The sequence below is a fragment of the Thunnus thynnus genome, chromosome 13 (assembly GCF_963924715.1).
Source record: "Thunnus thynnus chromosome 13, fThuThy2.1, whole genome shotgun sequence".
NCBI lineage: Eukaryota > Metazoa > Chordata > Actinopteri > Scombriformes > Scombridae > Thunnus > Thunnus thynnus.
Genome location: NC_089529.1, coordinates 9,264,324 through 9,277,084, shown reverse-complemented (window position 1 = coordinate 9,277,084; position 12,761 = coordinate 9,264,324). Strand labels below are relative to the sequence as shown.

Sequence of the window (12,761 nt, the reverse complement as noted above, 5' to 3'; positions counted from 1 at the left end):
AGATACGTAGATACAGAGAACACATTGCTCTTTTCTCTTTGATTGGCCTGGCACAGACACTCTGACCCACCCTGCAGAACACTAAAGTTTTCTTTAATTTGAATAGTGACTGAGATGTTCTGTAATCTGCAGAATTGCATTAGCTGAGAAAATGACTCAGACTTAAAGCACTTGAGAAGCTATCGCTGTGGCAGAATGTGATCTCTCCCCTGTGGCTAATTGAAGATGCTCTGTGGGTGAAATTATTTTCAGCTGCGCTTCACAGAGAAAAACAGGGAATTACAACGAGCTGACAGCATGAAACACTTAGCTGTTAAGTTCACTAACCATAAGTGTTTCTGCCCTAGACAGCTGAAGAAAACATTTTGCACATTATTACAACCCAATTGTAAATTGATGGCTAATGGAAGGAGATAACGATTGGGGCTAAAATAGAGGTAGCACTGAAGTGATGTTGGGCCTGGTGGCTTCTCATAAGGAGTTATTGATGAAGTTATGATGAATGAATTTATAATGTTCATACACAAGGCCACTTTGCATCACTTCACAAAAGGTTCCAGTTTTATTTACTACATCTTCTGTATTATATAGTTTCAGCCTTCTGCACAATTGGCACAAACATATTGGCACTTTTTCTACACTTACAGATCCCTAAAGGGAGATGCTATGATGCCCAATTGATGCCCTCTATGGTATCCTAGTCTTATGTGGAATCAACATTTTGCTGAGCTGTGTATACATATGTGTGTGTGTGTATTCCAGATTTGACCTGGAGCAGAACCAGGCTCAAGCTGAGGTACAAAGAGAAAGGACCCAGAGGGAGAAACTGGCTCGAGAGAGAGATGCAATGACTGGTGAGATGTTTAACCTCCGCCAGCAGCTGCAGGTAAGCTACTTTACAGAGGGTAAAGAGGGACATGTCTGGTCTCCCTGCTCTTTATATGACATAACTGGGCTGGTCCAGATGTGCTCTTTACTGTGCCTCTTCCTCCTGCAGGACAAGGACACTGAATTGTGCGCCGCGAATGCGAAGGTGCAGCAGCTGGAGGCAGAGCTACAAGATCTGTCCTCCCAGGAGTCGAAGGATGAAGCCTCACTGGCCAAGATCAAGAAGCAGCTTCGTGACCTGGAGGCCAAGGTGAAAGATCAGGAGGAGGAGCTGGATGAACAGGCTGGAACCATCCAGATGCTGGAGCAGGTACGGGGTGGGGGTGGTGCAGGTATGATAAATAGTCCCAGTATGGAGAAAGATTTTGCTGCTGTAAGCTTTTTATATCATGGTTTCAACCTCAACAGATACGTATCTCATTTTAGGAGAAAAACAAATATTCTTGTTCTTACTTTTTCATTTCTGTGTATTCTTAATTCTGTGTTTGTGAATTTTATTTTTGATGTTATTTTATGTGTGTATCCTGTCATGTACCCAGGCTAAGCTGCGGCTGGAGATGGAGATGGAGAGGCAGAGACAGACCCACTCTAAAGAAATTGACACCAAGGATGAAGAGGTAGACGAGATCAGGCGATCCTGCAGTAAGAAGGTAGGTACTGCTCCTTCTCACTCTTACATTCATGAGCCACTTTGTGATTTTTCCTATACATAGCCTCTCTATCTTGAAAGAGCAATTAATCAGGCCTGGTCAAGACAGCACTGAGAAACATACTTGTGTGCTCTAAGTACATAGTACTTTCTTGCATTAAGTTGTTGAATTTGTTTTTCAAGTGCATGTTGATTTTCAGAATTTTATATTATGATTTATACACAGCAGAAAGTGTCTGTTACTTATTATTATTACTTATCATGTATTAAGAATAGCATGCACAAAATTAGATAATATTCTTTACATACACTGATAACAAAATAAAAACAATTTAGAATACAAATTGTGTTTGCATTTGTATCTATATTAAATGTGAAAAAAAGTCTACCAGGATGGTTAATGGTGTTATATTTGCTGACTTTGTTTATCTCTGATCATCTGTTTCTGCATCCTGACATTCTGTCCATGTGTCCTGCAGCTGAAACAGATGGAGGTGCAGCTGGAGGAGGAGTATGAAGACAAGCAGAAAGTGTTGCGTGAGAGAAGAGAACTGGAGTCCAAACTGCTGAATGCACAGGACCAGGTACTTCCATCACTCTGTCTCTGGTCTCTGTCAGTGCAGTTAAGTGCGTGCGATTTAGAGTGTGCCACTTCTTTTGATTGGAAAGAAACTGCTGTTGAGTCTCTAGAGGTGCTATGGCTTTAGAAGGAGGATAGAAAAATAGAGTATGTGTAACGATACCTGCTAGAGAGGAGTTTTTTGTCATCCAGGTAAGCCAGAGGGATGTGGAAACAGAGAAGAGGCTGAAGAAAGACCTGAAGAGAACCAAAGTCCTTCTGGCTGATGCACAGATTATGTTGGACCACCTGAAGAGTAACGCCCCGAGCAAGAGGGAGATCGCTCAACTCAAAAATCAAGTACGCATGCCGCTCTATTAACAGATGATAGTTTGAATATGTAACCAAAAAAAAAAACAATTATAGTATAGTTATATAGTAAGTTATAGTATAAAAGTATCCACAGATTGATAAACCCTCAGTCCCCTGCATATCCAAGGTAGAGATCCTTGCTCTTGGTCTACTAATGTTTGTCCCTCACCTTTCTACTTGTCACTTTCTCCTTCCTCCTGTTTCTCACAGCTGGAGGAATCAGAGTTCACTTGCGCTGCAGCAGTGAAGGCTCGAAAGAGCATGGAGATTGAAATAGAGGACTTGCATATCCAAATGGAGGACGTGGTCAAAACTAAGATATCGGTGAGTTTGACATCTGTTAGGCTTTGTGTCCGGAGGGTGTAACCTATGACGCAGAGTAAAACCGCACTAATTGTGTTCCAATTACTCACTTGATCTTGCTTGAATCAGTTCTGCATATGTTTCCAACACAGAGAGTTTGTCTGTGCTATAATCAATAGCTTATAATATCATACATTTATAGATAATCTAATATACCTACCCCTTTTTTTTCATCTCTTGATGTACAAACAGATTTTCTGATGAAAGAGATATGGTTTCTGTAAATATTTCTATACCCTTCTTTTGATGAGCATATTAAACCAAAAACAACAAACAACAAACAGTGTTTAATTAATGTAGGGCCTGTGTCAAATTTTCACTCCTCAAAATGCAGCAGGGCTCTAACATTAATATGCGTACATCATCAAGCTGTGGTGGGATATTAAAATAATAAATGCCCTTTGGCATATGTCTGATTTCAACATTTTGCTCTAATGGATAAATAAGCTTTGTCGAATGTTTTTTTTTTTTCCATCTGCTCATTAATGGCTGTCTCATGAGAGTACTGCCTGCATTTCAGAATCATAGACTGAGGATGTTTGTGTCTCTGGGGATGACATACAGAGTGCTGTGCACCTGTGCTTTGCTTGTTAATTGCTGCATTTATGGCAAGGGAAGGTCTTGTAAATGTCTCAGATTAGAGAATGCATATTGAGGGCCTGAGTCTCCCCCCTGAACACAGAGGATGAACTCTAAATAGGACATCACCAGTATGCTCTACTGGCTGCACTTTTCCCTGCCTAAATGAGCCAATTGATTATCTCCAATTGGTCTCATCCTCCAGCCAGAACCCCGTCCAGTCTGTGTTTCATTGCCATTAGATGAGATTCCAGGACTGCCACGGCCCGGCCAGCTAATGACCATTTATCATATTCAATAGCTCATGAATAAATCCTGTCGTTCTGTACTAAAATGTGTTTCCTTCTCCCTTTGTCCCTCAGTTGGAGGAGCATGTCAGCCGTCTGCAGAGAGAGAAGAATGACCTGCAGTCTCGTATGGAGGAAGATCAGGAAGACATGAATGAGCTGATGAAGAAACACAAGGCAGCGGTCGCCCAGGTAACACAACCTGCTCAACACCTCAGCGAGCTGTTAGAAAGCCTTGAAAATACTGTTATATTATGAATCCCCCTCATCAGTGCCCAGACCTGCTCCTCAGGACAGGAAACAGGAAACATGAGAGGGGCACAATAGCAGAAGTGAAATGGATTATGACACAGTCTACAAAAATTGTAACTCTGTTATTAATTTGTAATTGTTTAATTGTATTTAGTTTGAAAGATTGAGGGATAAAATCACTGACAGTAGCATTAACATTATGTTCTGTTCTGTGTGTGTAAGTGGAATGGCTTTGAGATTTGGAGGACATATTCCCCTCCAAACACAGTGTGTGCTCTGCAATCAGGGAGATGCAATCTGTTCTACAAAAGATCACATGACACATCGTTTGGCACAGTCTCATTATTTTCATTAATCGTTTAGATTAAAAGTTATATATCTTTTCTGCAGACAGTTGAAGCATACATAGACACTCACACTTTCTCTTTGTCTCTCTCATACTCTATTGACTTTGTGTGCCTGTATGTTTGTGTGTGTGTGTGTGTATGTGTGTGTGTGTATACTAGTCTGCCAGGGACTTGAGCCAGATCAGTGACCTGCAGGCCCAGCTAGAAGAGGCCACAAAGGAGAAGCAGGAGATCCAAGAAAAGGTACAGTACAAGGAAGGATTCAAAAGCACTATAGCTGCCTGCCAGGAACCTGTCTGCTTCCTCAGCACTTCTCTCTGATTAGACCTAGGCTTTTCAGGCGTTTCTCTGATTATTGTGACCAAAAAATGCTTCGTTTCTGTGGCGGTTTTCCTCTCAAAATTGCAATGCAATTTGCATTTAAATAGTAGAAATCAGTGAAGACTTAGAGTCAAGGAGAAAAATTGAGCTTTTGCTTCTCAGTACTCATATTTAAAGGAGGGGTCATGTACATAAACTCAGAGGCTCGTTTCTATGGTTTAACCAGTAGATCAAATTGAAGCACTCATTCTGGTCCTTTCAGTGTTTATTTCTGAATTTAATGCAGCAGCTTCTGTCTCAGTGATTTATCTCATTTGTGGTTTTGTTTGTCATTCTAATGCCAATGCATCATTTTATTTAAAAATATCAGAACGTTTTCAGAGAAATGAAAACACTGTCAGATGGTTTGTTTATTCATCGATGACTCAACTATCAACGTGATAAATGTGATAATTGGACATAGCAGCAAAACCTTGTTACCCTGTTTTATGTGTGATTCATATTCAAATCATTAAAAAATTTTTTTGCTCTCACACATGAAGAAGACCCTCACAGCAGATGCTCACCAAGGACTCATATTTAAAATGTCAAACTCCTGTTCTGTGCGACTTTTGTATTTGCTAGTTGCCTTGTTCACTCACACAAATACTTATAATGTAGAGATGAGTGGAACTATGGCATTCATTTGTGTGCCTTTTGTGTGTGAGCCCCATTATTCATAAGCATTTAATACACATTTATACAATTAATTTAACAGTTAATCACAGATGACAGATTGTAGCCCACATTTAAATATTTACTTTGAGGAATAATCCATTATTACACACAGATCTGAAATATATAGTCTGAAAACCTCCAGTAGTAAGTGGTATTTCACCACTTAGAATATTGGCTGCATATGCACAAAATAACATGTAATCATGATTCTCAGGTGAATGTTGCCCAAGGCTTTTGGAGCTTTTTCTATAAAATATGTCTGGACAACATGGCCAAAAAATATTATCATTTTCCCACATTGATCACTATCAATATTTCTCACAACATAAATATTGTACCACAAACTCTGAACTCTGCCGGGAGCTCTGTACTGTGCCTGTACAGAGTTTGTACTGTGTTCACGCAGAGTTTGTTGCAAGTCTATGTCTTAAGATTTTGAGGCACCTAAGCTCTGGTTTACAGTAAGAATGGCTACAGCTATGTGCTTTTAATATGTATGAACAGTCAAGTGATTGGACGGATTGTTCAGTTGAGTGTTTCTGCATACAGTTAAATAATTGATATTAGCATGTAGGAAACTCATGCATGGCCACATAAAGTGGTTGTGTGTTGATTTAGCCTATTTCTGGGCTGATTGGTTTAGTTACTGTATAGTGTGCTGTTCGAGGCTCGGCATTAATATGGGTTCATGTGGTAAAAAGGTTAATGCACCTGATTTATGCCTATGCTGATAATAGTGCTTTTATGGTGTTTTTCTGATGGTGCTCTCTTTATTCAGAGGATAACCTCTAACTTGTTGTGTGTCATGTATTAATGCATGCCCATTTTGTTTTTTTGTTAAATCATTTTGATGATTACTATTGAAGCTAAATTTAGCCTAAGTATGTTAAACTTTAGTGGGTGTTTGTGTGCACATTATACTGTACATGTTCTAGTAGAGGTTGTTTTCCTCTAAGTGTTGATATGCGGTACACTAAACAAATAAAACCATCTGCCTTGAACAGAATGTATTTCAGATATAATTTCACTCAGGGACAGAATTGAGTTCTTGCCACTCCCTAACAGCAGTCCCTGTTTCTATTAGATTAAGCTATATGTATACCAAAGCTTTGCTCTACTCTGTTATATGCAAGGTCCACCCATTAGAATTTGTATGTATTTTTGGCTACACAAGAGACACACAGCAGGCTGTAAGGCATTGTTAAAACTTGCCAGAGAAGGCAGTGATAACCATCTGAAGCGTCTGACCTTGAAGTGGTTATCTCATCCCCAGTAGGAGGGAAATCTGGCTTCTTTAGTAGTATCAAAGGAAAACTCCAAATCCTCCTTGTCTCAGATGCAAAGTCCCTCATTAGGTGCCATGCTGCCTTTTGGGTCGTTTTTGTTGTGACGTATCTTTCCTCCTTTTATCAGTCATGAAAAAACGATTCAGATGGAACAAACGTGCTTTGCATGAAGCTCAGCCCTTTCCCAAAGCCTGTGAAATTACTGCGACTCGGTGCTACTCAGCCTGAACCACAAGCTCTTCTATTGACCATTTGTGGTAGATTTGGGGCTTATCTAGAGCTCATTATTCAGACTGGATGCACAATATTTATCTGTACCAAGATGGATTAAATTCACACAAATAGGGTGAAAAGTGAACATTAATTTAGTTTGCGTACACATAACATCAGCACAAAGTATTCTGTATTCCTCGCTTAAGAGGAAGTTGAAAAACAGAGGTCAAGAAGGAGGTCTGCAATTAGTGCTGTGCAGGGAGTGATTGTGTATGTTTATGTATATGTATGTGTGTGTTTATGTGTATTCCTCTAGGTACATTCGCTGCAGAACCAGCTAGAGTTTCAGGAGCAGTCCATGGTGGAAAAGTCTCTTGTGAGCCGTCAGGAAGCCAAGATCCGTGAACTGGAGACCAAGCTGGAGTATGAGAGGACACAGATAAAACGCTTGGAGGTGAGATAATCCTCTGTGTCTAAAAAATGTAAAAGACATGTTTTGTGAACCTACAAATGCAAATTTGACATTTAATTTTCAATTTATCAAGAGGCAAAGCCAATATAAAGTGAGGGTGTGTTGTCCCTTGCATAAGTCCATATTTTTAAGTTGCTGGTCAAGAAAAGCATCCACCAAGGAATACATATATTTTGATGAATAACTGACAAGAGTACCATGTAAAAATTATATGTTTTTAGATGTGTTAAAGGTCCAAGAAGTAATTTTTGACCACATAGATGAGAACAGCACATCCAGGTACTATGCCCTTGTGTCATGCCCCCACCCCTCTAAAACAGTCCCTCTAATTTGAATGGTGGTGAATGCAAAGGTCTTCACCAATTTAATAGCATAAAATAAGAAAACTGTATTGCTTTTTAGCTATTAGGAGCCCAAATCCTATGGCCAGGCAGGCTAATAATTATGTTATGTTGTTGCCGATCAACGATCGGCGTCATTGTATAGGGGTTGATGAGTGTCATAGCTAACTGCTAAGCTAAAGTAACTAGTAGATCTGAATAGCATTTAAACAACTGTGGGATTAGTGAGAAAGTTGCTAAAAGGAGAGCGCTATGAGTGCTTGAGCAGAGTTAGTATAAGTTTAAATGTACAGTGGGTAATTAGCTGCTGTAATGAAGAATACGCTATCAGTAACACAGAAACGTTGGCAACTGGAAATGAGACAATATGCTTACCACGGCACATTAGGTCACAACTTCATCTGAGCAGAGGTTAATGCAACATTTAGACACACTTTGAATTTGGATTATTAGATGATAATCATGATATAAAATCACTTCAGGGAACAGGCAGGTGAAGCCGTTTTACTTGGTACCTATGTTTCAATAAATCAGGGGAAAAGACATCTTGATGCAGCCAGTGATAGCGAGCTAGCTGTTACAGGAAAACATTAAATTGGGATTTCATTGGCTTTTCAGTATGTTTGTTCCGTATGCCCTTTCAGTGCAGCATCAACATTCACTTCTTTAACTTCTAACATTATAACTGTTGACTTTAACATCATCAACTAATCTGTGATGAAGTGTTGGCCGCAGATGTATCCAGGGCTGTGGATTCTCATGCATTGACCATGACACTCATGCAATTGACACTTCTCACATGCTGTCATGCCACATGTCCATTTTCTCATGCAGTGAAAAACAAATTCATAACTCATAATGTTGTGGCGCGGAAAGAAGACACTGACAGCGCACAGACAGATAAGACAGAGCAGCACAGCACAACAGCAGCACTGTGCAGCAGTGAGTTATTCAGACCATCAGGGGAAAAGCGAGAAATATACACAAATCTATTATATTGTAATGTATTCCCGTGCATGCTGTTTAGAGTAATCTCCGTCAGCGGCTCTTCTGGCAGCAGCACAGAATCTCTCCCTCTCCTCTTGAGGCAGGAGTGAGAGTGAGTTACTATGGTTATGAGACACTCTGCTTCTGTTGCCCTGAAACTTTCTTGCGATTCCCAAAAATAGGTTTTTAGGTTAGATGTGAGGCCATTTCATTCATCCAAGTTGTTTCTACTTTTTGCAATTGGTAGACTTTGAGTGTGTCCTTGTGAGTATTGAGAATAGCAACCCTCAGGTTTAGCTTTGTTTAACCAGGTTTAATTATCCAAATCATATTATGTGTTGTGTGACTATTTCATTTCTATAAATTGTTGTCTTTGTTTGACCTTGAAGATTGCCTAGTAGCCTGCAACCCACTACCATTTTATAATGTTTTTATAAATATAATTTCAAATATGAAATAGCCATTCTTCAATAATTCTTGGTTTTCATAGCACCCATAGCAATTCAATACAAATAGCAATTCTTCCATCTAATTTATGTATGTGAATATGACGTGTGGTCACGTAGGCTTGATCTTCAGCTTTTAGCAGCACAGAGCTAAGATTCATTATGACATGTCCACTTTTCAACGTTCAAATCAAATTCCTCCCAACGTTATGTCCTGCCTGTCTATCCTGTTTCACTCAAAAATATGTCATGATGCAGAAGTTAGATACTCTCGAAATGCTGAAAATTGTCCATACATGATCTTTGTGAGAACAAGTTTTCCCAGCTCACCTAAACTTCTCCCCAGAGCCTGGTGGGTCGTCTGAAGGAGAACCTTGAAAAGATGACAGAGGAGAGAAACCAACGCATTGCTGCAGAAAACAGGGAGAAGGACCAGAATAAGCGAATGCAGAGGCAGATAAGAGACATCAAGGAAGAAATGGGTGAGCTGTCCAAAAAGGAGTCCGAGGCAAGCCGGAAGAAGCATGAGTTGGTAAGGCTTTGGGTACTGGGAGACTTGATACGATCCACTGGAGTTAACACTTGAGGAAAGTAGTAACCACACTTCTTCTATGCTGTGATCCACTCACCAGGAAATGGACATAGAGAGCTTAGAGGCAGCAAATCAGAGTTTACAAGTGGACCTTAAGCTGGCTTTCAAGAGGATAGGTGACCTGCAGGCTGCCATTGAGGACGAGATGGAGAGTGATGACAATGATGACTTAATCAACAGGTACAGCACAGCTTTAATTGCCTGCAAAGGAAGGCAGAACAACTTTTGCTTCTGTAAATCTGTAATGTGTGCTTGGTACATCAGGGGATACTGTACTGTAGCTAGAGGCTTGGAGTACTGGAGCACATTCTCTTCGCAAGTTGCAAGAAAAGTTACCAAATGAGAGCAGCTATATTTTTTTGTAGCCTGTCAATCACAACTTGTATCTTCTCATTCTTTATCTTCCACATCTTCCTACATCAATTTCTCTTGAGCCTTTTGTGCAGTCTCTACAGTATCTGTTTCCCAAATACCTCTCACATGGTTTAATTTGGTTCCCTGCTTCTGATCTTTTGTCTTGGTGCTACTTTTCCCTGTTTAGTTACTCCTTCCCTCTTTGCAGAAGGGTTGAAGGTTATACTAGCTCTGAGCCCACTGAGGTAAACACTGACTGCAATAATACAGACCTCTTAAAGGAAGACATTACACACTCTGACTCTGTTTGAGAGGGAGGCCAGCAACAGCATGAGTTGATTTACTGAATCACTGCTTTACAACGGATAGTTATTCTATGTGTGCGTGTGAGTGTAAAACAATTTATTTGCTGTTATCTCATTTTGTCCTCTTTTGCGCTGTTGTTTACGTATCTCACCTTCTCTGTTTCTCTTTTTTCTCTTCCACACTTCTGGCAGTTTGCAAGACATGGTGACAAAATATCAAAAAAGAAAGAACAAAACGTGAGACTGGAAAATGCATCCTTTTGTGTCTGTCATTATGGTTGTTTTCAAGTTGTTTTCTCACCCATTTCATCCACACGAGACAATAATGCAGTATGCCTTATTCTTTCAGTTTGTATTGTTCACAAAAAAACTGTGAAGAGAAGAGATTTTAAAAAGAATGGAAAACCATGCCTGATAAATGTTATTCTTAAAGCATGGCCACACTGTTTCATTTTGTTTTATGTTATTTTGTACCAAGTGACTGCAGGTGATTTCAGGGCTTATTTTTCTATGGACGTTTTTTGGCCTCTTTATTGAAATGACAATGCATTTTGCAATTGGCAATTCAATGTGCAATTTGGTCATGCAATCTGAAAATGCATTTTGCAATTGGAAATGCAATATGCAAAGTGGCAGTGTATGGAGGTTCTTTTGTATCTTTATTATGCAATCAAACAGAATAGGTTTGCAATCAAAAAATAGATTTGAGAGTAAAACTATCGACACTGCAAAAATGTTTTATTGCAAGAAAAATGCAAGATAAATTTGTGATTAAAATGCAAATCAAAAACTTTTGTTTGCGAATCCCAAAGACTTGTTTGCAAATCCAACATTTTTTACATAGCCTATTATTAATATTTTTATAATAAGTATTGTTTTTTATTATTGATAACAATAATTAGTATTATTATTTTCTTTTACAATGTCACTATATTTATTTATTAATAGCCTATTGCTGCAGGACTATGGGTAATTTTCCGACCGAAGTCGAAGTCTGCACCTCAAGCGGACTCTCTGGAAGTCTATAGACCGCTGAATGTTATAATGTATTACCACTGACTGTACCAAAAAAGTGTACCATGGAGTCCTCAAGGAAGCAGGAGACCTGAAACTGCGAGTCTCAGTGCTAACTGTGCCATTAACATTAGTAGATGCTTTACAATAATAAAACTTGAAGGCTTTTGAATGCTGAATGCTGAATGCTAAAACATTGGTGTGAACTTAGTCTAGGTATTTCCATTTGAATAAAGAGGCCAAAAAAATTCCATAGTTTTGTAGTAGGCAGAATTCATCTGAAAAATGTGTTTGCATACAGGTTACTTTGCACAATAGCAGAAGATATGTAAACTAAAATGGTAAATAGAGTACTCTAACTCTAAATGGCATCATCATTCTCCTTTAGGCCAGTCTCACTACTTTGGGAAATATGACCCAATTGAAAAACAGCTAAGTGTTACAGACCTGCGGTAATACTGCATCATTGTCTCCATGAATATTTTGCATGAAACACTATCCTTTAGTACATTTGCAGCATTATCATGCACCATCTTGCATTTGTTTGGATCTAGGGTTAAAGATGTTTTGCACTGAACTCCATTGTTTTTACTCATCCCCTGTGTGTTTTTTTCCAAAGCACATGCAACAAGTCCATATCTCACTGAGTCAGTATGGGGAACGCACTACAGATTTTCTCAGGATATTATACGTCCATGTGAATATAAATCAGAAATATGTCAGCAAATTTCCTATATTAGCTGTTTGAAAGTTTGGAAGAAATCTCTTAAATTAGTACAAATTGATTTCAATGTCCACTGATTGTTTTCATCTTTTTGTCTTGAAATTGCCTCCATGTTATAATCATTTTTCTACTTCTGCACTGTTTTGGTTCATAGACTGATAAGAACTTAGAGATACAGGCTTAGAGTACACTATAGCCTGATAACAAACTAAAATGAAAATGTTGCACTTGGACATGCAGTATGCTTTTGCAAAAATAGAAATGAATAGAAATACATTCCAATGGCAATAAAATTGGCCATCAACAATTTAACATAGATGTGCTACAGGATAACTGAAAGTGTAAAAAATATCCGTATTTACAGTTTAATCAAAAAGCTGTTTTTAAAGACAAGTGAAGTGCAATGGAAACACAAGGAGTCTTTGCTCATTGCCATAAGGATTCTAATTATCAACAACTATTAGCCAAGCAAATTTCAAAATCTGTCTAATGTAAATGTTTTTCATGTTAAATGTGTAGCTTCTTACATTGGTAAATTATGGCATGAAGAGATGGTTTGTAGTGTGCCTCTTACACAAACTTAGCATGGTGGGAGTAGCTTACATGTGCTCTGGAAGAACTTGAGCACAAATTCAAATGCTTGAGTCTGTGAAATGAATGCAGCATACTGTGACTGTACAGTCAGCAAGTGGT

At 39.0% G+C, this 12,761-nt stretch overlaps 1 protein-coding gene across 4 annotated transcripts in view; it reads left to right on the top strand.

Moving 5' to 3' along the window:
* The window catches only part of myo18aa (myosin XVIIIAa), a 66,056-nt gene that overhangs the window by 44,903 nt on the left and 8,392 nt on the right, over nt 1–12,761 (top strand). For all 4 annotated transcript variants that reach the window (XM_067607658.1, XM_067607659.1, XM_067607657.1 and 1 more), the window contains 12 exons: nt 763–886; nt 998–1,198; nt 1,428–1,538; nt 2,017–2,121; nt 2,310–2,456; nt 2,679–2,792; nt 3,773–3,889; nt 4,456–4,539; nt 7,150–7,287; nt 9,426–9,611; nt 9,712–9,851; nt 10,523–10,567. In XM_067607658.1, the coding sequence (XP_067463759.1) occupies nt 763–886; nt 998–1,198; nt 1,428–1,538; nt 2,017–2,121; nt 2,310–2,456; nt 2,679–2,792; nt 3,773–3,889; nt 4,456–4,539; nt 7,150–7,287; nt 9,426–9,611; nt 9,712–9,851; nt 10,523–10,567 (1,512 nt within the window). The remainder of the gene's footprint in view (nt 1–762; nt 887–997; nt 1,199–1,427; nt 1,539–2,016; nt 2,122–2,309; nt 2,457–2,678; nt 2,793–3,772; nt 3,890–4,455; nt 4,540–7,149; nt 7,288–9,425; nt 9,612–9,711; nt 9,852–10,522; nt 10,568–12,761) is intronic.